General features: G+C 54.3%; 1 protein-coding gene across 6 annotated transcripts; it reads left to right on the forward strand.

Annotated features, from left to right (window-relative positions):
- The first annotated feature begins 84 nt into the window (after positions 1 to 84).
- On the forward strand, positions 85 to 24,605 carry SETD1A (SET domain containing 1A, histone lysine methyltransferase). Of its 6 annotated transcripts, none has more exons than XM_082360815.1 (19): positions 85 to 2,345; positions 2,923 to 3,087; positions 3,303 to 3,398; positions 5,167 to 5,437; positions 6,744 to 6,865; positions 7,098 to 7,327; positions 7,612 to 8,461; positions 8,610 to 9,395; positions 9,918 to 10,094; positions 10,229 to 10,316; positions 11,029 to 11,186; positions 11,340 to 11,424; positions 13,538 to 13,879; positions 19,874 to 20,908; positions 21,329 to 21,501; positions 21,594 to 21,704; positions 21,896 to 22,015; positions 23,558 to 23,695; positions 23,779 to 24,605. In XM_082360815.1, exons 2-19 carry the CDS (start codon positions 2,938 to 2,940, stop codon positions 23,950 to 23,952), a joined length of 5,106 nt encoding a protein of 1,701 aa, XP_082216941.1. In that variant the 5' UTR covers positions 85 to 2,345; positions 2,923 to 2,937; the 3' UTR covers positions 23,953 to 24,605. The 6 variants fall into 6 exon arrangements, with proteins under 6 accessions (XP_082216941.1, XP_082216942.1, XP_082216943.1 ...); XM_082360816.1 differs by having other exon boundaries at positions 13,592 to 13,879; XM_082360817.1 differs by lacking the exons at positions 23,558 to 23,695; positions 23,779 to 24,605 and adding an exon at positions 22,163 to 22,942.
- Positions 24,606 to 25,060: the final 455 nt, after the last annotated feature.

Consider the following 25,060-nt stretch of genomic DNA (forward strand, 5'->3'; position numbering starts at 1 on the left):
TGAAGGGGAGGACTTGTCGGGAACAGCTGACTTGTTCTTAAGAATCAAGTGGAGGCAAGTGTCCCTGGGGGCAGGGCAGGGGTGGAGGAGAGGAGGTTCCAGGTATGACCCCCTTGTGGTGCTGACAGGGGCCAGTAGCTTCTGAATGTGGAGACTGAGTTATTCTAAGGCTAAAGGCTTTTGCACTCTTGTTACTGAGCCCAGGGTCTCTTATATCGTCCATTGAGGATTTAGTATAAGTTTCTTTTAGCGTAAGTTTCTTTCTTGAGTGACTACTACATACTAGGGGCTTCTCATAGGTAGTCTTATTTAGCCTACTTAACTTATTTAAAAATCACCTCAAGCGGCAAGTCTTTATCATTACCGTTTCAGAGGTAAGGAAGCTTCAGCCTAAGAAGGCTGAGGATCTTGCCCAAAGCCACCCAGCTAGTCAGTGAAAACTTGGACTACTTTTACCATCCCATGGGGAATGGTTTTATTTAAGAAAAGGAACCAATATCTTTCAACTGGGACAAGAGAAAGGAATCTGATCTCATCACCCATGTTTCCATTATAAATTTAATTTTTCAGCCTCATTTTCCTCAAATTTGTAAAGGGTCCTAATCCTCTCCCAGAAGGATTCTTTTGGTGAGACTATGGACAAATCTCTCTTTCTCTGTTCCATAAAATTGTGAATTTGCATGAACCAGGCCTCAAGGGCCTTTCCCACAGTTTTAATGCCTACAATAGTTCCGCATGACAGTATTTAACATCCATTTTCAGAGAAAGAATCTGAAGCTTTAAGAGGTGGTTAATGACTCGCCCAAGGTCATACAGTACTGAGAGAAGTCTGGAACCTAGAGCATCCTCAGCACAGGCAGTGCCTGGGAGTGCCATTACCCTGAGACCTAGATGCCTGCATCCAAGCCTAAGAAAAACGGTGCCCAGGATCAGGGCGACCTCAGCCCCAGGGTCCGAGGTTTAAGCCCGGGCTGGTGCTGCCCTCGAGCGGCGGGACTGCGTAAGCGAAGGGGGGCGGGGGGCAGAGGGTTGCACAGCTGAAAACGGCAGGCACTGGGACCACGACGCCCGGGGAATCGACCAACCCACCCAAGTTCAAGTACGACCTAGTTTATCGTTTCTTACAGGACCGGTTCAAGGTCCTTTAGGGCCCACCGGCCTTATTACATAACTTTGAGACAAAGATTTAATCATTAATGGCGTGCCAGTACGGGCAAAATGCGGCACCTTCTGAAGGCCTCAGTATCCCCATCTGTCAAATGGGCATCTTAAACAGCTAGCGGCCCAAGGAGGCTAACGGGAGGAAAACGCTCCCTGCATTACGTGCGGCGCCAAACAGCCTGAGTCACCGTTGCTGGTAGTATTTTTCCACCTCCCGGGCGCCGCTCCCAGCCCACCCCGGTTTCGGAGGGTCCTACAGGAAGCGCCCCCGCGACGCCCGGCTCCACACGCTGACCACGCCCTCTGCGCGCGGCGCCTTGGCCCCGCCCACGAAGGAATTCGCAGATTCGCTAGGCCGGCTCCTCCTCAGAATTATTCGGGCCTCTCTATACTCGGCTGAAAATCCTCATCGGACTCTGTAGCCATTTCTCCCAGGTCAGAACTGAGCAGTCCTCTGAGTTGTGCTAGTAAGGAAGATCCAGGAAAAGTGGCCCACTCTGCCAACAGGGCTTGGCTAACCACGGCATTATTTTCTTGACTCCACCAAGGCGGTTAAAGGGAGGCAACAGCTGAGGCCAGGACTTGTGGCGAATCTGCAGCCTCCCAGACCTTTGGCCGCATGAGGAAGCGGCAGGTTAGAAGAGCAAAGGAGCGCGCATCCTGTCTACTGATTCGCCCCGCCCGCCTGACGAATCTGCGCCTGTTCAACGCGCCACTCAAATCTCCCCAGCTCTGGCTGGCCTCCTCCCCTCCGCCCCGCCCCCTTATCCTCAGGGATTAGTCGCTGCTTTCGTCGCCGCCGATTCGTCAAGGACCCCAGGCCAGAGCAGCTGGATAGCCGTGGTGAAGCCCACTCTCCGGGGGATGCGGCCAATCTCCAGGCTCCCTGGGCCGCAACTCTTGAGCCTTACAGCGCGCTGGCCGAGGCGAAGCCGCTGTCCTCGGCCCCGTGGGTCTCCCGGCGGCGCCCGTGGCGAAAGTGCGAATATAGAAGCTGTGCCCGCTGGGCCTCGCGCAGGTGGCGGTGGTGTTTGGTGCGCGCGCCGGGGAGGTGGTGGTGGGGGGGCGCCGCCACCGCCACCGCTGCGGGGCCGGGTCTCGCGCTGTCGCCGCCGCCGCCACCGCCTCGCGCCGCTAAGGTGCCGCGCGGGGTGGGGGGAGGGGGAGCCGCTCGCCGCTCGCGGGTGAGTGGGGCCGCGCCGCGCGTGCGCGGAGGTGGGGGGGCAGAACGCGCCGGGGCGGGAGAAGAGGGCAGCGGCGCGCGTTCCCCCACCCCCCGCCCAGATTCGGGGCCGAAGCCGGGTCTCGGGCTCGGTCTCGCGGTGTTTCCAACGCCCCGAAGAGGTGCCACCTCTTGGCCAGAGGATCGGGGCGCGGGGACGGGAGCCGGTGTGTGGGAGCGGGAGCCGGGCTTGGCCTGGGCCGCTGGCCGGTGAGGAGGCGGGAGGGGGCGGGGCCTGCCAGGGGGCGGGGGAGGGGTCTTGTGCCGAGGCCAAGTGGGGCGCGCGCTAGGGAGAGCGGGAAGGGAAGGGGGCGCGAGATGGGCCTGGGGCCTTGAGGAGAGAGTTGGGAGGTGGAGAGAGAATGGGGTGTTGCGGTGAAAGAAGGTACTTGGGAGAAAATCTGGGGGAGCCTCGGGTCATGGTGAGGTGTGGAAACTGGGGTGATGAGGGTACCTGGAGTCGGGGCTAGTCGGTGAGGGGCAGCAAGGGAGGCAGGCCTAAGTCCTGAGCCCTCTTGCGTATTCCTCTTTCCTGACAGTGTAAATGAGCAAAGATGGATCAGGAAGGTGGGGGAGATGGGCAGAAGGCCCCGAGCTTCCAGTGGAGGAACTACAAGCTCATCGTGGATCCTGCCTTGGACCCTGCCCTGCGCAGGCCTTCTCAAAAGGTGTACCGATACGATGGAATCCACTTCAGTGTCAACGTGAGTGCCCCAGGCTTTTCCTTACCATCTAGGGAACTCAAGCCCCGTTCTCTGTTACCTCTGTTCAGCACCTAGAACTCCCATACCCATAGCCTGCCTTCTTTAAAGCGGGCAGCCAGCACCCAGCTCTTTTGCATATGGGTCTTCAAATGGGCTCTAGAGCTCAACACTGATTTCACCTTGAGCTGTCTTTCTGTTTCTGCTTTTCTTCCTAGGACTCAAAGTATATACCAGTGGAAGACCTCCAAGACCCCCGTTGCCACGTCAGGTCCAAAAACAGAGACTTTTCCCTCCCAGTCCCTAAGTTTAAGGTACGTGTCTGCTAGTCCCCTGGTCTGGTGGCCCTTGGAGGGTGTGGAGGATCCATCCTGGTAGTCCAGTCTAAGTGTAGTGTAATAAAAGGGAGTTTTCCAATGAAAGGATCACAGCCAGATCTAATAATCTCTGAGGCTGTGAGACTGAGTTGTTCTGGACAGGAGATGTGTTTATTTTCTAGAAAGATATAGGTGAGGTGTCTCAAGCAAGGGTGTTAACTTTCTGAAGGATGAAGACAGGTCTAGCTGCTACACCTGTCACTGTGTACTTGTAGACAGCGCGTAGCAAAACAGTGCCCTGTGTGTCGCTGCAGTTTCTCAGTTAAGGGGAGTGACAACACCAGGGACTCCACCCCTGGAGTCCTCTGTTCCTCGCCCCTTCTCCGTCTCGTTTCCTCAGAGGATTCCCATGTCCCTGTCCAGGCAGGAGACTCATCAGGCCTTGGAGCACTGGTCCTAGGAAACTGGTGGTTCTTAGTCTCCTTCGCTAATTCTTTATTATTATTCCTTTTTAAATAAGTCACTTGTGGGATTCTCTCATCCCACTTTTTTCCCTTTGTGCACTTGTCCTGGACAATCTCTTTCCCACCCACAACTTTGACTATCACTGAAATGTTGATGACTTCCAAATCTCTGATCCCAGCCAAGATCAGTCTCTTGAACCCCAGACTTATACGCTTGGTGGAGGGACAGCTCCATCTGGAGGCCCCACAGAAACCTCAAGCTCAAGAGATGTAAAACAATGATCTTCACCCCCTTAGTCCTGCTCTTCTTTCTACTCTCCTTTTACTGATGACTGGCAACACTATCTACTCAGCTGCACAAGCTAGAAACCTGGGAGTCATCTTATGATTCTTCTGTCCTTAATGTGTCACCAAGTCGTGCTGACTCTTTTTTCTGAACACGTCTCTTTTTACCTTAATTTTTCTATTTCTGCTGCCACTCCTTTAATACAGACTCGTATTCATTTCCCCTGGTTTCCTCGTCTCCGTTCTCTTCTCCATTTTATTGCTGTTATTTGTCTCTGGTTTTACTGTTCTTTTATTTTACTTTTGCTGCCAAGTCCACGTTTTTTGTGCATTGGTGTGTATGATTATTCATCTGGCTAAGCCTCATCTCCTGCCTCGATACTGCATGCCTGTGTTCCGTCCTACCACACACTTTGCAGTTTCTAGGCAATGTCATGTTATTTTATAGTTCTCTGCCCTGCAGGTCCTGTCATTTTGGTGAACTCCGGTTTATCCGAAAAGCCCAGTTTGAATGGCACCATCTTTATGAATTCTTTCCTGCCTCCACTCTGAACAAAGGTTTCCTTCTCTGGGCTCCCAAACACCCTGTCTCCACCTTTGCTGACACTTGTTTTGTCATGTTGCGATTGTGTGTGTCTGTGTTGTCTACTTTTCTGAATAGGAATCTCTTTTTTTCACATCTTTGTATTCCTAGTGCCCAGTCCTTGGTAATGACTTAGTAAGAGCTGAACTGGTGAATTATTTCTATATAACTAGTTATTTCCATGGAGGTTTAGTTTTCAGTGTGTGCGTTTCTTTTCCTGGTTCTTGTCATTATTCTGTGGTGAGAAGAATTCAGGGAAGAGATGGGTCAAGACTGATGTATCCCTTGTTGGGACCCCCTTCCCCGTTCCCTTGCCTCGTAGTTTCCCAGTTTTATCTCTCTTGGCCTCATGGATCTCGCTAAAATTTCCCAAAGGGCAAAGGAGCAGTGGTCAGTATTTAGATGCTGGACTTAACTACTGTCCTTTCCACAGCTGGATGAATTCTATATCGGACAGATCCCGCTGAAAGAAGTGACTTTCGCAAGACTGAATGACAACGTGCGGGAGACCTTCCTGAAGGACATGTGCCGAAAGTATGGCGAGGTGGAAGAGGTAGAGATCCTTCTTCACCCCCGTACTCGCAAGCACCTGGGCCTAGCCCGTGTGCTCTTCACCAGCACTCGGGGAGCCAAGGAAACAGTCAAAAACCTCCACCTTACCTCCGTCATGGGCAACATCATCCATGCCCAGCTTGACATCAAAGGTGAGTTCTCCGTTGCCTGCTGCCCACGGTTGGGCTCTGGCAGAGATGGTACACGCAAATGCCTATTGGGGCCAGGCAGGTGATCAGGTTCATGATTTCTCATCTGAAACCTTTGGGCCAGGTGTGTTTCTGACATCAGAATTTTACAGAGAGTTTATGGTACAGATACGGGTTTTGTTTTGTTTTGTTCTTTTAACGTTTATTTATTTATTTACTTACTTATTTATTCATTTTGGCTACTGCCGGGTCTTAGTTACAGCACGTGGGATCTTCCTTGCAGCATGCGGGATCTTTAGTTGCGGCATGGCGGGCTCTTAGTTGCAGCATGCGGGATCTAGTTCCCTGACCACGGATCGAACCCGGGCCCCCTGCACTGGGAGCGTGGAGTCTTAACCACTGGACCACCAAAGAAGTCCCCAGATACGGTTTTTTGTGTATTGTCTTTGGCAGGGTTGGGGCAGCACCCTTTAGTCTAATGTATGACTGTATTTGCAAGAAAATGTATGAAGGGTCACACTAGGTAGGATGAATAAGAACTATAGTAAATAGCCTGATGTCAGGTTTTGACACCAAATTCTAAAAACACGAGGTTTTGAAATTTTGGATTGAGAATTAGGGATCTGTATAGGTGAGTGAAGCAGTCTGGGCTTCTGTGCTAAGGAGCAGTAGGGAGGGGTGGGGACTGTGGCATACTAGTGGCATCGGAAGGAGGCAGCTGTTAGTTGGCATTAGCCAGTTTGTAGGTGGGAATGAGGACTAACATAGATAGTTTTTCTTAAAGCCAGAAATCTAGGTTCTTGTGTGAAATCTCCTGGGTTTTAAATATTGCATTCCTCCCTTGCCCTTGCCAATAGTTTAAGTGATTGTGTAGGGCAGATAAAACACAATGGTGGGCTGCGTTTAGCCTTCAGGCTGCCATTTTGCAACTTTAGTTTATAGGATGAAGAGGATGGTGGGATGTAGCATCAGACGACTGGGTTTGAATTCTAGTTTTACCACTTTGTGCAGGTTAGTTTTCTTTAAGCCTATAAAGTAAAATAGGGGTACGGATGCTTCTCTCTCCTGGTGATCATCCAACATAGTAACGCATGTTAGAAGTATTTTTGTAAACTGTGAAATGTCACCCAATACATTATCTGTAGTAGTTATTAGGTAGAGATGAGGTAGAAGGACTGAAAGCCTCAAACCCAAGACTCCAAGAAATCTTAGGAAACTTGAGGCCCGAGAAAGAAGTGTGGGGACACAAAATCAGAAAGGAGTTGTTTCCTCCATCTGACTCTGTTGGTTCCCATTTTCCTCCCTCCAGGACAACAACGAATGAAGTACTATGAACTGATAGTCAATGGCTCCTACACCCCTCAGACAGTGCCCACTGGGGGCAAGGCCCTGAGTGAGAAGTTCCAAGGCTCTGGTGCAGCCACTGAGACGGTGAGAAGCTTGTGGTTGCTTTAGCCCTAGCCACATGGGCCCGGTGCGCAGATGCCAGAAGCAGCCTTTGGGAGGTTCTGGACTTCATTGTTAAGTATAGGAAAAGCCAAGGAAAAGAGGCCTAGCTTTTTTCAAAAAGCAGGGAATTGGGGTTCTTGGTTTGGTGAAGGGCATATTGTCAAATGGTGCTTGATCTCTTTTCCTTTTTCCCTGCTCCACTCTCTCCCTCCAGACTGAATCCCGCCGCCGCTCCTCCTCCGACACAGCTGCCTTCCCAGCAGGCACTGCTGTGGTGGGCACTCCTGGCAATGGCACCCCCTGCTCCCAGGACACGAGCTTCTCCAGCAGCCGACAAGACACCCCATCTTCCTTCGGCCAGTTCACCCCTCAGTCCTCCCAAGGAACCCCCTACACGTCTCGGGGCAGCACCCCCTACTCTCAGGATTCTGCCTACTCCAGCAGGTACAGCGGAAACACCCTCTGGGACCCCCAGATTCTGGGAGCTGCCACTGGGAAGAAGAAACCTAGAGTCTCTAAGAGGGAGTTGGGAGTAATTTGCCTTAGTTTCTCTGGATCCAGCCAACAAATCCCTGTCCTCAGGGAATTTACTCTCTAGCTAGGAACCCAGTAGCGTGTAGATCTTCCTTTGGGGGCAGCATAGAGGGGTTTTGGGTACTGACAGCGGGGCATTGGGGTTGGGGCATGCGGAGCTGAACACAGCTAACCCCTCTGCACGTTTTCTCCAGCACCACTTCAGCCTCCTTCAAGCCCCGGCGGTCAGAGAACAGCTACCAAGATTCCTTCTCCCGCCGCCATTTCTCTGCGTCTTCAGCCCCCACGACCACCTCTGCAGCTGTCTCCACCACCACTGCCGCCACCGCCGCACCCTCCTCTTCTTCCTCCTCGTTGGCCTCGTCCTCTTCATCGTCCTCTTCTTCCTCATCCTCTCATTTTCGTGGTTCTGACTCAAACTACCCAGCATATTATGAAAGCTGGAATCGCTACCAACGCCATGCTTCCTACCCACCCCGCCGGGCAACCCGGGAGGAGCCCCCTGGGGCACCTTTTGCCGAAAATACAGCTGAGCGCTTCCCACCTTCCTACACCTCCTACTTGCCCCCTGAGCCCAACCGGCCAGCTGACCAGGACTACCGGCCTCCTGCCTCAGAAGCTCCACCCCCAGAGCCTCCAGAACCTGGTGGAGGCGGGGGTGGTGGGGGGCCCAGCCCTGAGAGGGAAGAAGCTCGGACCTCCCCCCGCCCAGCCTCACCTGCCCGTTCCGGCTCTCCGGCCCCAGAGACCACCAATGAGAGTGTGCCCTTCGCTCAGCACAGCAGCCTGGATTCCCGCATTGAGATGTTGTTGAAGGAGCAGCGTTCCAAGTTTTCTTTCCTGGCTTCTGACACCGAGGAAGAGGAAGAGAACAGTACCACGGGCCCTGGGGCTAGGGACACAGGGAGCGAGGTTCCTTCTGGGTCAGGTCACGGGCCCTGCACACCCCCTCCAGCCCCGGCGAATTTTGAGGATGTGGCACCTACAGGGAGTGGGGAACCAGGAGCTACCCGGGAGTCACCCAAAGCCAACGGACAGAACCAGGTGAGGTTGGGCTCAGCCAGGGGAAGTCCCTGGGATCCAGGAGGCAGGGTTGGGAGAAGGAAGGGAACTAGGCAAGAGAACAGAGATTTGAGGAAAAGCCCAAGGAACAGGCAGTAGCTTTCTGTGACCGTCCTCTGCACCCCTACAGGCTTCTCCATGCTCTTCTGGAGAGGACATGGAAATCTCCGACGATGACAGGGGCGGCTCACCCCCTCCGGCCCCAACCCCCCCCCAGCAACCTCCCCCTCCTCCCCCTCCTCCTCCCCCTCCCCCTCCGTACCTGGCTTCCCTTCCGCTTGCTTACCCTCCCCACCAGCCTGCCTATCTCCTCCCACCCCGACCTGATGGGCCACCGCCCCCCGAGTACCCCCCACCTCCTCCACCACCCCCCCACATCTATGACTTTGTGAACTCCTTAGAGCTCATGGATCGACTTGGGGCTCAGTGGGGAGGGATGCCCATGTCCTTCCAGATGCAGACCCAGATGTTAACCCGGCTCCACCAACTGCGGCAGGGCAAAGGATTGACCGCTGCCTCAGCTGGTCCCCCTGGTGGGGCTTTTGCGGAGGCCTTCCTCCCATTCCCACCCCCGCAAGAGGCAGCCTATGGCCTACCATATGCTCTGTACACGCAAGGGCAAGAAGGCCGAGGGGCATACTCCCGGGAGGCCTACCAGCTGCCTTTGCCCATGGCAGCCGAGCCCCTGCCCTCCTCCTCAGTCTCAGGAGAAGAGGCCAGGCTGCCTCCCAGGGAGGACGCAGAGCTGGCAGAGGGCAAGGCCCTGCCATCGGCAGGCACCGTGGGCCGTGTGCTGGCCACCCTAGTCCAAGAGATGAAGAGCATCATGCAGCGAGACCTCAACCGCAAGATGGTGGAGAATGTGGCCTTTGGAGCCTTTGACCAGTGGTGGGAGAGCAAGGAAGAGAAGGCCAAGGTGAGGGCCAGTGCCTGGGACTGGGGAGACCTGGGGCTCCACTGGAGGGAATAGACCTCCAGCTTCTTCAGGCTACACAGCTCAGAATAGAGAAGAGAGGTGACTGGGGCAAGTGGAGAGAGAGACTGTGGGCACTCGGTGGCACGCACAGCTGGGCCCAGGGGAGTTGTGGGGCACACAAAACAGTAGAAGAAGCAGGAGTCTGAGAGTCAGAAGAGCTTTGTCTTGGTTCCACTGCTTCCTTGTGGTGGACGAAGCCCTTAAATCTCTCTGGGCATCAATCTGCAGGGTCTCCATTTGTAGCGTGGGAATAATAGTAGCAGCTTCATAAGATTGATGGACTGAATGAGTGGACTTTCGAGAAAATGCCTGTACAGGGGCTGGTGCGAGGGAGGTGTGGCATAGATGTGTGTCAGATGGGGAAGTGAGTAGATGCATTTCTGTATTCCTGGGGCCTGGGAGTGGTTCTGAGGCAGGAGGGAGCGCCTGGGTTCTGGAGCTCGGTCCCCCTACTGCCTGCAGCCATTCCAGAATGCAGCTAAACAGCAAGCCAAGGAGGAGGATAAAGAGAAGACAAAGCTCAAAGAGCCAGGCCTGCTGTCGCTGGTGGACTGGGCCAAGAGTGGGGGCACCACCGGCATCGAAGCCTTCGCCTTTGGGTCAGGACTGCGAGGAGCCCTGCGGCTGCCTTCTTTCAAGGTACCCAGAATTGTGATCTTGCCTAGTTGCGTGGGGAGAGGGGTTGAAGGGGGGCTTCCCTTCCTTGGAGTGAGGGTGGTTGGGAACCATGAGTGTTTGGGTTTTAAAGGGCACCATCTCTTTTCATCTCCCAGGTAAAGCGAAAAGAGCCTTCGGAAATTTCAGAGGCCAGTGAGGAAAAGAGGCCCCGGCCTTCTACTCCAGCCGAGGAAGATGAAGATGGTGAGTGGGAGGTCAGGTGAAGCAGAAAGGAGAGAAACAGCTGCTTCTATTCTGATAGGAAAGCAGGAGGCAGGGATGAAGGGGTGAAGGTGTCTTGAGGGCAAGGAGCCAAGTGAAGAATTGCAACAGATTATAGTAAAGCAGTTCTTTGAGATGTGAGAAGCTTCAGGTAGGGTTATCCCTGGATTTTAGCTGTGGTTTTTATTTCTGGTATGTTGACGTAAGTTTTCTGTATTTCACTTTTTCCCCATAAGAGAGGAATAATCGCGAGGTTAAAAGAGGTTATCTACCCAAGGTTACCATCTAATGCTTAAGCGCTCTTAACACCCTTCCTACCAGTTTGTCTAAGTCTGAGCTATAGGTTGACAGCTTCCGTGGCGGGAAACTTCCTTACTGAGTCTGATCTGCTTCCCTGGAGACCCATTGGCCTTAGTACTATTTTTTTGGGCCAGACATAACAAAATCGCCTCACTCTTCCACCCATTGCAGAAAAAGATGAAAGATAAAATGGGTGCAATGTGTTTAAAACTGTAAAATGTGAAGTAAAATGTGCAGTTTTTATGTTTCTCTGCTGAGCTTCACCTTCTTGTCTGTAAAATGAGGTGTGTGTTGTGGGACTCTGCGAAAGATCAGTGATGGTGTGTGCAGAGCTCCTTTCCCAGGGTAGGGCTACTACTGCTGATGGTAAACTGCACTACTCATCTGGGCCTAGACGCTGAGCGAGAGAAGGAGGTTGGAGAACCAGGACGTCCGGGGACCAAGCCCCCAAAACGAGATGAAGAGCGAAGCAAGACCCAGGGCAAGCACCGCAAGTCCTTTGCTCTGGACAGCGAGGGGGAGGAGGCATCCCAGGAGTCCTCGTCAGAGAAGGTGAGGAGCTGAGGCACCCGGTCCCTGCCAAGAGCCTACGTCCTGAGTTCCTGCCGCCGTAGCCAGCTTCTCTCTGGGCTGGAGCCCTGGTAGCTGTGCTTCCTGGAGGACCAGTTGTCCTTCTATTAATTCCCCTTTGTCCCTTTCCTTAAGGATGAGGAGGACGAGGAGGAAGATGAGGACGATGAAGAGCGTGAAGAAGCCATGGATGCTGCGAAGGAGACAGAGGCATCAGACAGTAAGCACACACAGAGTACCGTCAAATTCTGGGGAAGGAGGGACCAGCCACCTGTCCAGCCCTTTCTGAGCCCACGTAACCTGCCTGCTGGATTGATTGGCCATCTTTCCCTTCCCCCCAAACAACTGCCTTTTAGCTCTATCCTTTGGAACCCTTGGCCCACTGTAAACAATACCCAGAACACTCCCTCCTGCTTACCTCTGAACCATGCTCTCCCCTGAAGACAACCCAGTACAGCCCATTTATTTTCCCAAGATAAGGGGGCTGCATTCTCCTGCTGCCCCACTGTGCCTTTCTCCCTTTGGGCACTGCTCTTCCGTTAAGGCCCGGCCACCGAGCTGTGCCTCCTTCTTCCCCTCGCTGCAGCTGCTGGCACCACACACACCCCTGTTCTTCAGTTGAACACCTGTCTGTTCCTCCACATTTATTGAGGCTTGAGTACACGGTTCAGTCTCTCTTTTATTCCTTTGCTCAGAATTAGATATCGAGCCCCTCCCGTGTGCCAGACACCATTCTAGGTGTTAGGGACATATCAACGACCAAGACACATGTGGTCCCTGCCTTTTTGGAGCTTACGATCGGTCAAGGTGGGGAGGCGGGGACTTGACATACTAGTGGACAAATAGTAGCACCTCAAGTAGAGATACTTGCTTTGAAGAAGATGAACTAGGGTAACGGGGTAGGGAGTGACAGGGTCAGGGAACAGGGGAAAGGTGGACTGTTTTACATCTGATGGTGAAGGGATGCCTCTGAGAGGTGCCATTTCAGCAGAGGCCAGAATCATGAGAACGGTGATCTGAGAGCCTCTCTCTCAGGAAAGCAGAGGGCGAGGTCATCTGCTAAGAGTGAGCGGTGCAGACCCCTACACATCCACTTGGTCACCAATTCCTGTCCGTTTTACCGCTTCAGTGTTTCTTGAATTTGTCACCTCCCTTGTTCCTGCTCTCCTGTCTTTCTCACTCAGAGTTTGCAGCAGTTTTTTTCGTTTGTTTGTTTAATTAATTAATTAATTATTTTTTGTCTGTGTTGGGTCTTCGTTGCTGCGCGCGGGCTTTCTCCAGTTGTGGCGAGCGGGCTATGCTGTGGTGGCTTCCCTTGTTGCAGAGCACGGGCTCTAGGTGTGCGGGCTTCAGTAGTTGTGGCACGTGGGCTCCAGTAGTTGTGGCTTGCGGGCTGTAGAGCGCAGGCTTAGTAGTTGTGGCGCACAGGCTTAGTTGCTCCACGGCATGTGGGATGTTCCCAGACCAGGGCTCGAACCCATGTCCCCTGCATTGGCAGGCGGATTCTCAACCACTGCACCACCTGGGAAGCCTTCTGCAGCAGTTTTGACTGTTTTCCCCATTTCTGTTTCCATCCCTCTCATTTCAATCCATTTTCCAGCCTGCTCATGGAATCTTTCCTAAAATGCACACCTGACCCTGTTACTCTCCCCCATTAAGTCTCTTCCTGGCTCCCTGTCTTCCACAGGTGACTTCTCAGCCTGATGCCTTAGGCCATTTGTGATCTAGCTCCTGCTTATCTGTTCAGCTTCATCTTGCCATTCTCCAGACCCCTATTTGATTATGTTCCTCCAAGACTCTGAAATTCTTAATTTCTTAGAGCCCTTCCAATGTATTACCACTCCCAGAAGCATAGACCATATAACATTTTCTAAGCTTATTTTACCCTGGAATCCTTTTTCAGAGTCTGTTGTCCAGGCAGTGTCTATAAGACCCACTTTGGGAGAAGCTTTGGTGGTTAGGGCAAGGCTGCTTGCCAGTCTCCAGGGGCACCATCTTCTCTTACCTTTGACGTCCCCACTCAGCCCCCGCGTCTGCTGGGTGGACTCCTTGTCCTTCTTGACTTCAGCATCTCCTTCACAGGGATGCCTTCCCTGACTCGATCAACCAGGCAGAATCCAGGGCTTCCCTTTGCCTGCTCCACTAGCCCTTCATACTGAAGTTTATCACACTGTGGACAGATTGGGTGCTTCTCCAACTCCTTGAGGGTAGGAATCCCCAGCACCTAGCATGGAGCCTAACATATCCCTAGTAGTGAGTCAGTGAATGAACCCACGGCTTGACCAAGCGAGGGGTCTTCTCACCTCGCCTGATTCCCCCTTCTGGATTTCCAGGCGAGGACGACGAAAGCGATTCGTCCTCCAAATGTTCTCTGTATGCTGACTCAGATGGTGAGAATGATAGCGCATCGGACTCGGAGAGCAGCAGCTCATCCAGCTCCGCATCTTCTTCATCTTCTTCATCTTCTTCCTCATCGTCCTCCTCATCATCTGAGTCCTCCTCTGAAGAAGAAGAGGAAGAGGAGCAGCCAGCAACCATACCCTCAGCATCATCGCCCCCCAGAGATGTCCCCGTGCCCCTGTCAGCACCTGCGGAGGAGCCTGAGCCAGAAAGGGTTGCAGACTCCCCAGTCACACCTCTCCCCGAACAGGAGAAGTCTCCAGCAAGACCTGCAGGTAGGTGGTGTGGAACTGTTGTTGTAGTCTTTGTGTATGTGTGTGTCTGTCTTCATGGGAACAGTGTGGTTGACGTTTATTAATTGTATACGAGTGTGTGACTTTGTTGGAAAACATACAAAATTGGATGGAAGTCACTATCTCCTGTCACTCCTCCCTTGGAGACATTTATGGCCTAACACACTCAAACTGCACTGCCATGTACAGTTTTCAGAGTTAGACCAGGGTGTTTGGCTACTAAAGTAAAACAGAATGATCTTTTCCCAAATAAGTAAAAGAGAGAACTCCCAACTTAGTACATTTCTCCTACCAATTTTTCTTAAGCCTCTTCCTTAATGTGTAGTATATGCCTGATTAAATGGTCAAATTGGATAGATAATAACTATTAACAACATAAACTCAGAACTTAATTCTGTCTTTGCTTTCCTTTGTGGATTTGTACATTCAGTTGTTATTTTATATCACGCGTGTAATGTGTCTTGCTGAGTGAACTGTTCCTTCAGGCAATAGATACTTACTTATTGAATCCTTACAGTGGGTGCAAGGGATGTGATGGTATGCACAGTAGGCACTGTTTTCACTGTCATGAAGCTTACGGTCTATAGGGAGAGACAGTTTAATCTCTACTTAAGATAATACTTAAGAAAATCTGTGACTACACGCTGTAAGAGCCATGAAAGAAAAGTACAGGGTACTCTGAGAACCTGGGCATATCTGTGAGGAAGTCTTCTCTGCTGAAGCACCATTAGGCTGAAATCAAGCCAAAGCAGGCAGGAGGGTGTGATTAGCATGTGCAAAGGCCCCAAGGCAGAGTAAATGGCATGTTGGAAGACAAAAAAGAAAGCTAATCTTCTGGAGAGCTGAGAGTGAGGGGGAGCTGGGGTGGCCTAAACTGGAGAGATGAGCGAGGGCTGGATCATGCAAAATGAGTAGGCCACACTAGGAATTTGGGCTTTATCTTGAGGGCAGTGGAATGCCATCAGAGGACTGACGTGGTTGTATTTGTGTTTTGAAAAGATGCAGTGCAGAGAAAACTTGGAGAGGGGCCAGAGTTCGTGCAGGGAGATTAAGAGGCTATTGCAGGAAGTAAGGCAAGCAATGGTGGTAACTTGGAGTAGGTTGCTCTTATGGTGGAATTAACTCAGTTTTCAAGTTATGCTTCAAAGATGCATGTGGCCTTCCAGAGATCTCTCTCAAACATTATTGAGAATCCGTGGTCTGAGATAGGCAGTGAGCACAGGAAGACCTCCTAGCACTGAGGCGCTCTGTTCTGGCCCAGAACCCATGAGAGAAGGAGCTGAGGTTCTGATTAATCCTAAGACGCCTCTCAGTCTCTCCGAAGTCCGTCGGTGGCAGAAGAGCCGATGGAATCGTAGGTCAGGGGGCAGCAATATCAGTACTCTTTCATTTTCAGAGTAGGAAGAAAAAGTGGGATGTGATCAGATTTGCATTTCAGAAAGATCATTCTCACAGGAGGGGGAGGGATTTGGAAGAGGTGAGGAGGGAGGTGGGGCAGCTCATGAGACGGTTTGAAAGGATGCAGGTAAGCGAAGGGCCTGAACCAAAGCCAGGGTGGTTACAGTGAGGTGCAGGGAGTGGAAGTGGGGATGAGGGTTTCAGAGAAATTTAGAACCACTTGGTTAAACTACTTACCAGGAAAGGAAACTCGAGAACCAGAACTAGGAAGAAGGCTGATGCATTTAATTGGGGTTAAGTTTCATGTCCCTCTGGGACCTCCAAGTAGAAACAGTCAGTGGGCTGTTGGATCAATAGATCTGAAGCTATACACCTGAAACTACCACAACATTGTTAATCAACTATATTCCAACATAAAAAGTTTAAAAAAAAAAAAAGATCTGAAGCTCTAGAAAACAGTAGGCTGGAAATGCTATAGGTATTTGAAAGTATGGGTGTGAATACACTTGTGTATACCTTGGAAGGATGTATGGAATGAGAGAAGGGGGCCAGAGACTTAATTGTCTTACAAGAGATAGGGGGGCAGAGTGGAGCCAGAGGAGGCTGAAAAGGAGTGATCAGAGAGGTGGGAAGGAAACCAGTGAGCTCGGGTTTTCAAAAGGAGGGAGTGGCCTATATTGGAAGGCCACAAAAGGAAAAGCGTCTGTTGGATTTGTCAGTTAGGAGGTCACTGGTGACCTTATCAATTTCAGTAGCATGGCTCAAGTTAGGGGGTGTTAAGGAGTGAGGGCAGGTGATAGATAACCAGTCTTTTGGAAGGGTAAGCTACTCTTGCGAAAGAAGACAGTTGAGGGGTGGTACTTAATAATATTAGTTAATGTTAATTGAGTAGATCCCATGTGCCAGGCCTAGCACGTTGCAAATTTCACTTTCTCATTTACTCCTCACAACATCTCTGCTACTCCCATTTTACAGGTGAGGAATTTGAGGCTTAGTGAGTTGTTCAAGGTTACCCAACTGGAATTGGAGAGACAGCAAGAAAATGCAGGGTTGGTGGAGGGTTAGCTTTTCTGAGTACATGAGACTGAAGGGACGAGGGAGCTGGTGGATGGACCAGGAGAGAGAGGAGCACTTGCTGGAGCAGCACACCTGGGGGGGATGGACGCTCTAGGTCGGATGCAGATCTCTCCGTAAATGGGGAAGCAGGGAGTTGTGGCGTTTCAGCCGAAGGCCTCCTTTTCCTCTCTTCAGTAGGAAGGCAGGACATTTCTGAGCATGAGGGGGCATGAGTGGAGTAGAAGCCTGGAGTATGAGGAGGGTGGGGAGTGAGGATGAAAGCCAGCAACTCAGAAGCCCTGCTGAGGCCGGGGGTTGGGGTGAAGGAGGAGAGAAGGCAGGTGGTTCGGTGGATTCTGGGTTAGGGGTCTACAGGGTGGAAGTGGTGGAAGGCTGCGGAAAGTAGCATGAAAGGAGAGGACAAAGCAAGGGCTGCTGTGGTCTGTGCACAACAAAGAATGAAGTTAATTTAGGGGCAGGGTGATGGGCTAGAGGGCGGGGCAATAGAGGATGGAAAATTGAACAGGTGCAGTGGAGTGAACTGAAAGGACCTGGGGAACTGTGGTCAGAGGGTAGGGGTCAGAGTGTCACCGTCCAACGTGGAGGGGGGTGACAAGGTCGGGTGTGTGACTGGTGGGGGGTAGCTGAGGATGAGTGAATGTGAGAATCTGGCAAACAGGTGGGCTCTCAGAGTCCCTTAGGTAGATGGCAGAGGTGGGAGAGGAGAGGAAAATTAAGGCGGGTCCCTTGGCTTTTAGAGAATGGTAGGGAAAACCGAGCTACCAAGGACACAACTGGATAGAGGCCTGTGTGGCCCGATGGCAGGAGCCTAGGAGAGGGCTTGTCTGGTGGATCCCAGGGACAGGGGCCTGGACACCTTTAGGACTTGCTTTTCTTCTGTCTTCCCCTCTGATTCATCGCGCTGTCCTGCAAATGGTCTTCCTCTGCTTCTCCATTCCATCAGAGGATGTCTGCCCCCACAGACAGACTCCCTCCTGTCTTTCTTTTTTTTTTAAGATTTATTTTTATTTATTTATTTATTTAGGCTGCACTGGGTCTTAGTTGCGGCACGTGGGATCTTTATTGCGGCATGCGGGATCTTTTACTTGTGGCATGCGGTCTTCTTAGTTGTGGCATGAGGGCTTCTTAGTTGCAGCATGTGGACTCTTAGTTGCGGCATGCGTGTAGGATCTAGTTCCCCGACCAGGGTTCGAACCCAGGCCCCCTGCACTGGGAGTGTGGAGTCTTACCCACTGGACCACCAGGGAAGTCCCACCCCCTCCTATCTTAGAACCTTATCCTCAGGGAAGTTTCTGGTTGGGCTGGCTTGGGTCATTTAGCCATCAGTTAATGATGGCCGGGGGCAGGGAGGGAGTGGGGTAGGTCATGCCGTAGAAACAGTGGCTTCTGGGAGTTGTGTAGACTGGGCAGGTAACCTGAAAGTTGCCTCCCTAAATGATGAAAGGCCCTGCCAGCTTTCCTTCAGGACGGGGATCAAAAGGGAAATCTGTGGGAAGAAGCTGAGTTGGGGGTGGCGGGGTGGAATTTGTTCTCAAGGGCCAGGCTTCCAGAGGGCCCAGTGGGCTAGGTTGGGAGGATGGATCAGAGGAGAGGCCCGCCCCAAAGCGCTGGAGAGGAGAGGATGTGAGAGGACTCGTAGGACCTGGGGGACCGGGGACCAGCACCTGGGGCCTCACTAGCTTCAGAGCGTGGGTTACTCCTGGCTGAGAGCCCAGGGGTGTCCAGACCCTCGGGAGACAGGAGGCTGAGGGCGTGTCGGTTGAGGCAGTGGATACATGTTGATCACTGCCTGCTTGCTCAGGCCAGGCCTGGTGCTGGCTGCCCTTTAGCTCTGTGGGTGGTAGGACCAGACCTGTAGCCGCTGAGTCCTAGGCTAGGAGGTCCAGAGCAGTGCGGGGCAGTAGGTAAGACCCCAAACTCAACCCAGGCTGCCCTGGGATGCAGGTCTTGTTCTGTCACTTGCTAGCTGGGTGACTTTGGGCAGGTTATCAGCCTCTCTCTGCCTTGACTTTCGTATCTGTAAGAAGGCATTAATATAGTACTCACCTCATAGGGTCGTTGTGAGAATTAAATGAGTACTTACTGTATGCGAAAGACTTGGATTGGTGCTTGGCACAAAATTCTAGCTATTAATCTGCTGCAGCCAATTTGAAGATGGCAGTTGAGAACCACCAGCCTTCTGGTTCTGAGAGGAAGATGTTACCAATGTCTGAGGAAACTGGGGAAGTCTTTACAAAGGTGGTGTCATTGAGCTGGGTCCAAAAGCTGCGTGTGGGCTTTCTGGATGGGCGAAAGGAGAGAGGCATTCCGAACAAAGGGAACCATGTGAACAAAGGGAACCATGTGAGCAAAGGGCCGGGGGCCTGAAAGGCCATGCCTGCTTGACTGGCTAAAACCTAGGATGAGAGGGCAAGTCTGTGGACCGGTCATGGGGATGGGTCAGGTCTGCAGGACAGGGTTGGGCCCTGGGGAAAGGGCTATGCATGCCTTGAGCAATGTTCAGACCCCAGCACTCAGCAGCAGGCTTGGGGGTGTCCGCAGAGGGAGGATGTGCTCCCTGTCCCTGTTAGCTGGGGAGAGACAGCACCGCCTGCTCCTCATCCTTGGGACCTCAGCTTCTTTTTTTAAATTTATTTATTTTTGGCTGCATTGGGTCTTCTTTGCTGCGCACGGGCTTTCTCTAGTTGCGGCGAGCAGAGGCTACTCTTCGTTGTGGTGCGTGGGCTTCTCATTGTGGTGGCTTCTCTTGTTGCAGAGCACGTGCTCTAGGTGCGCAGGCTTCAGTAGTTGCGGCACGCTGGCTCAGTAGTTGTGGCTCGCGGGCTCTAGAGTGCAGGCTCAGTCTTTGTGGCGCACGGGCTTAGTTGCTCCGCGGCATGTGGGATCTTGCTGGACCAGGGATTGAACCCATGACCCCTGCATTGGCAGGCGGATTCTTATCCACTGCGCCACCAGGGAAGCCCCACCCTCAGCTTCTTGAGGGGAGACTTCCTGACCCCTTTCTCACTTGGGCAGGTCCACAGTGCAATTTTATAAAATAGTTTAATAAAAAGATTGTTTCTTACATTGTATCTTTTTCACCTCACTGAACAAAGAATATTGTTTGTAGTCAAAATAATGGATGCTTTAATTCAGATCTGGACAACTGCATCCTGGTTATAAAATGCAGCTGAGAGAAAGTCGTCTGATCTCTGTGTCTAGTTTTTGGATGTGGTTCTGTCACCGCCAGTCTTGGTAAAAAGACTAGAGTCCAAGTGTTTGTTTCCTTTGAGCCCCTACCCCCGCCCTTCAGAGATCGGGCTGCACATGTGTTTCATGTGATTGTCTCCATTGCACCAGAAGTTCTGTGAGGGCAGGAGTGTCTGGGGAGCTGAGGAGTGAGGGCAGCTGGGGTGTGGACTCCCCAGGGAGGCTGGCCGGGTTCTTGCCGGTAGCGAATCTGTGCTGACGGTCGGCCGAGAAGCTGACCCTCTCCCTTTCCCTGTGTGCTTCCCTCCCCAGGTTCCACGGAGGAGCTGCCCCCCAGTGTGCCCCAGCCAACCCCAGAGCCACCGGCTGGGCCCCCGGCCCCCGCCCCCCGCCCCGATGAGCGCCCCTCCTCTCCCATCCCCCTCCTGCCCCCACCCAAGAAACGCCGGAAAACCGTCTCCTTCTCTGCGGTGGAGGAGGTACCGGCCCCAGAGCCTCCCCCCGCTGCCCCACCGCAGGTCAAGTCTCCCGGCCCCGCCTCCCGCAAAGTCCCCCGGGCCGTGGAGCGGACCATTCGCAACCTGCCCCTGGACCACGCGTCTCTGGTCAAGAGTTGGCCCGAGGAGGTGTCCCGAGGAGGCCGGAGCCGGGCTGGAGGCCGATGCCGCTCCACCGAGGAAGAGGAGGCTGAGCCAGGGACAGAAGTGGACCTGGCCGTGCTGGCCGACCTGGCTCTGACCCCAGCCCGACGCGGGCTGCCTGCCCTGCCCACTGGCGACGACTCAGAGGCCACAGAGACATTGGACGAGGCGGACCGCCCGGGCCCCCTGCTCAGCCACATCCTCCTGGAGCACAACTACGCCCTGGCCGTCAAGCCGCCGCCCTCCACGCCGGCCCCTCGGCCTCTGGAGCCAGTTCCTGCCCCTGCGGCCCTCTTCAGCTCCCCGGCAGACGAGGTCCTGGAGGCCCCTGAGGTGGTGGTGGCTGAGGCAGAGGAGCCAAAGCAGCAGCAGCAGCGGCAGGAGGATGGGGAGGAGGAGGAGGAGGAGGAGTCGGAGTCGTCGGAGAGCAGCAGCAGCAGCAGCAGCGACGGCGAGGGCGCCACCCGGCGGCGCAGCCTCCGCTCCCACACGCGGCGCCGGCGGCCGCCACCTCCCCCCCCGCCCCCGCCGCCCCCCACCTTTGAGCCCCGCAGCGAGTTTGAGCAGATGACCATCCTGTATGACATTTGGAACTCGGGCCTGGACTTGGAGGACATGGGCTTCCTGCGGCTCACATACGAGCGGCTGCTGCAGCAGACTAGTGGGGCTGATTGGCTTAACGACACCCACTGGGTCCATCACACCAATATCCTGAGCCCCGGAGGCTGGCCTTCTCAGGACAGGGAGGCAGGCCCGGGGGGGCGGGGGGGGGGGCTTCCCTGCGGTCACTCAGCCAGGCACTGTCCTCCTGAGATCGTTCCTAGGGTCTGCATTGGCCTCCTTCCCTGTCCAGTTCTCTGCCACGTTCAGCTTGGGTATTTATTTCTCCCCTGGCTACCAAGCCACCATTGCTGTCTGTTTTGTGCCTCTTTTCTGCCTCCCAGAGATTTTGTGGCAGGAAAGGTGGGATCTAAGATTTATTTCTCTCCATCTTTTTGTCCTCACACTGAGTATGCTCAGGACCTCCAGCTAAGGTCTCCTTGGGCTGGGACTGCGGGGGAGAGAGGAGCGGAGCCCCAGGGATCTGGCTGGTGAGGACCCCGTTCTCTTCCTTAACACCCCGCACTCACCAACCTGAGCACTCCGAAACGCAAGCGGCGGCCCCAGGATGGGCCCCGCGAGCACCAGACAGGCTCGGCCCGCAGCGAAGGCTACTACCCCATCAGCAAGAAGGAGAAGGACAGGTACCTGGACGTGTGCCCCGTCTCGGCCCGGCAGCTGGAAGGAGCGGACACTCAGGTGAGGCTCTGCCCTGGTACCTGCCCACTGGCGGCATCTTCTTCCTGTTAGTTATCCTGTCACTTACCTCCTCCCTGGCCTGCACCTCACAGGGGACTAACCGTGTGCTTTCGGAGCGCCGTTCTGAGCAGCGGCGGCTCCTGAGTGCCATCGGCACCTCCGCCATCATGGACAGCGACCTGCTGAAGTTAAACCAGCTCAAGGTGAGGAGTGGGGACTGAGGAGGGAAGGGGCGCCACTGGAAGACAGCGTCGTGGAGCCCGCCCCCCCCGCCAGGGGTGGGCCGGCGGCGAGTGGCCAGAACACCCTCCTGCCCTGGAGGTCTGAGGAGAGGCAAGCAGCAGCTAGGTTGAGGGGGAACGTCCAGCAGCACAGTCTGCCTTCTGCCCTCTAGTTTCGGAAGAAGAAGCTCCGATTCGGCCGGAGCCGGATCCATGAGTGGGGGCTCTTTGCCATGGAACCCATCGCAGCTGACGAGATGGTCATCGAATACGTGGGTCAGAACATCCGCCAGGTGAGGCCCCACGCCCAGCCCCTGACCTGACGGCAGCCTGGGCTGCCAACACGAGAACCACCTGGCCCTCGGGGTCCCTCCTGGCTCTGAGACTTAGCCAGTGAAACCTGCTTTTCTTTTTTTTCCCTTCCTTCCTTCAACAACTAGAAATGGGTACTAGTAAACTAGATGTTGATGATCCAGCAAGAAACATAAGGATGGTGTTGGGTTGATACGAAAGGGGGTGTTCAGGGAGGCAGGGGAGGTGGGAGCACAGTGATGTTTAAACCAGGGGCTGAAGGACGCTGAGCAACTCCCAGGCCCGGGTGAGGGGAAGGGTGCTCTCCACTGTAGGACGGCACATGCAGAGGCCTGGAGGCAGGATGGTCTTAGGGCAAGGAGGTCAGTATGGCCACTTGGAAAAACTAGGGCCAGTGGCAGCAGCGTGAGGCTGGAGGGGGCCGGTGGAGGCCGGACGCCGCAGAGCTTGGGAGCTACGTTAATGAGTTTGGACCGACGGTGAGAGGAGAAAAGTTGCTGCGAAGCGTTAAGCAGGAGAGGACTTTGGAGGTTAGTAAGCTCCATCTGACTGCAGCATGCAGAGAGAACTGGAGGCTGAGACGGCGGGGTGGGGCTGTTGCAGAGATCCCGGCTGAAGGCTTGGGCTAGGCAGTGGGTCCAAGGTAGCAGGAGTCTGTGGGTCCAAGGTAGCTGGCAGGACCAGGCAACGAGTTGGTTCTGGGGAATGAGGGCGAGGGCCGAGGCGAGATGGTTTCTTGGTGCTGCTTTAGCAGCTGGGAGTAGGTAGGGCTGCCAGTGAGATAGGGAGCGAGGAGGAGCGGATGTGGTCAAGATGAGCTCCTGTCAGCACGTGTGAAGTTGCAGTGACCGGGGGACATCTACCGGATGTCACCCAGCAGTTCCACTGAGGTGGATTTGGCTGGAGATGGAAGTTTGGGAGGAGTTCCCCCAACTTAGCTGGCAGTTGAAGCCCTGGAAGAGAGTGAGTTCACCCAAGGGGAGTGTGCAGAGGGTTTATCGTCCTGTTTTCTGGGAAATGAGGTACTCCTTCTCACCCAAGAATGTGGGCCCTGGCGTGGACAGCAGCAGCCATGGGTGCCTGTTTCGGAGAGAGGGTCCTGGGAGAAGGGATGAGTAGGATTCAGTCCGTGAAACGGCCACTGTCATCTCAGGAACCGACCCAGTCCCCAGGAGTCTGGGGGCTCTCCCGTGGGCCAGGCAGACACTCCAGGAGGAGACAGTGACTGCTTCTCCTGCCCAGTGGCCAGTGCAGACTTCCCTGGGGTCCTGTGGGTGACCTTGTCATAACGGCAGCCAAAGGTATTGGGAGGTGGGGGTCCTGGAAGCGAAGTCAGGAGTCAGCGCCTTGGGGTAGCGGGTGCCAGAGGGAGAGCTGTGGATCCAGGACAGGCCAGTGCGGCTCCCGGGGTGGCAGCTGGGAGACTGTCTGGACCCCCCATCACAGGGGCCAGTGGGGTCAGGCCTAGCCCGGCAGGAAGCTGAGGGGAAGCCCCCTGATCATCGCACCCTGTCCTCTATTAGATGGTGGCCGACATGCGGGAGAAGCGCTACGTGCAAGAGGGCATTGGCAGCAGCTACCTGTTCCGGGTGGACCACGACACCATCATCGACGCCACCAAGTGTGGCAACCTGGCGAGGTTCATCAACCACTGCTGCACGGTGCGCAGGGGGCCGGGTGGGGGGGAGCGGATGGGGCAGGAGCCGAGGGGGCGGCCGTGACTCACGCTGCCCTCTTCCTATAGCCCAACTGCTATGCCAAGGTGATCACCATCGAGTCCCAGAAGAAGATCGTGATCTACTCCAAGCAGCCCATCGGCGTGGATGAGGAGATCACCTATGACTACAAGTTCCCGCTGGAGGACAACAAGATCCCGTGTCTATGTGGCACCGAGAGCTGCCGCGGCTCCCTCAACTGAGGTGGGGCAGGACTGGTGCCCTCACCCCTATTTATTCCCCTTGGTGCCCTGAGCTCCCAGCCCACCCAGCCTTAGTGGGCTCAGCAGGGCCCACATGCCCCATCTCCAAATGTGGGGTTGGGGGGCCCCGAGCCTCGCGAGGGAGCCTCAGTCCCTTGAGGCAACGTCCGCTTCCCTTCTTGCCCCTGCCCACCCACCCCGATTTTTTTTCTTTGCGGAGAAGAAGCTGTAAATGTTTTGTAGCTGCCAGCAGCTGTTTCCTGTGGAAACCTGGGGTGCCGGCCTGTACAGATCCTGTTCTTCGGGGGGCTGCATAGCCCCCTTGCTTTGTGTTAATGGGGACTTCCCCTCTGTGCCCTGCGTGCACCCCTCCCCAGTTTAGGGGTCTCTAGGGGCAGTGGCCATGTTCTCCCCCTGGGGGGGGGGCCCTCCGCCCCCAGTCCTGGGGACTCTGTGCCTGGAACCCTGCCTCGTCTTCTGTTCCTGCCAGACCCTGTGGGTCACCCTCCCACCCTGGTGTCTGGAAGCTCCGGCTTTGCCAGGCCAGGATGGTGGGGGGCGGGCCCTTCCTGTTGGGCTGGACTGTACATATGTTAATAGCGCGAACCCAACGCCACATTTTTATAATTGTGATTAAACTTTATTGTACAAAAGTGCTTTGTCAGTATCTTTGGGGAAGAGCAGGGTGGGATGGGGGTTGAGGACAGAGGGTGGGGCAGGTTAAGACAGGGAAATAGGTGGCCTGAAGTTTGGGGTGGCTAGAGGGGCTTTCAGGCAAGATCCCAGACCTGCAGACTCAGCCACCATCACTCTGGGCCAGCAGACAGGCTGCGAGAGCCATCCAGAAATCCCCCGCCAAGGCCAGCCAGTGTGGGGCCAAGGTCAGGCCTCCCTTCCCTTCCCAAAACCACAGCTGCTGCTGGGCTTCTGGCCTCCTGGGAAATCCAGCAAGAGGGAAAGGCTGATATCATGCACCGGGAGTGAGGTCACCCTGCCTGCTCCATTCTGTGGCTGAAACCCCTACTCAGCACCCACCCGGCAGGTTCTGGCTCCCCCATCCCCCTTGCCCAAGTTTTGCTGGAACCAGATGCCAGTGCAGCCCGGAGCG

The sequence above is a fragment of the Balaenoptera borealis genome, assembly GCF_965194805.1.
Source record: "Balaenoptera borealis genome assembly, chromosome: 16".
In the NCBI taxonomy this organism is placed as follows: domain Eukaryota; kingdom Metazoa; phylum Chordata; class Mammalia; order Artiodactyla; family Balaenopteridae; genus Balaenoptera; species Balaenoptera borealis.

Bases quoted from the DNA above. Each gene is read 5' to 3' on its own strand.
- SETD1A (XM_082360815.1), top strand. From the start codon at position 2,938: ATGGATCAGGAAGGTGGGGGAGATGGGCAGAAGGCCCCGAGCTTCCAG. The intron at 6,866-7,097 runs GTGAGAAGCTTG...CTCTCCCTCCAG, and splicing joins CTGGTGCAGCCACTGAGACG to ACTGAATCCCGCCGCCGCTC. The intron at 8,462-8,609 runs GTGAGGTTGGGC...GCACCCCTACAG, and splicing joins AAGCCAACGGACAGAACCAG to GCTTCTCCATGCTCTTCTGG.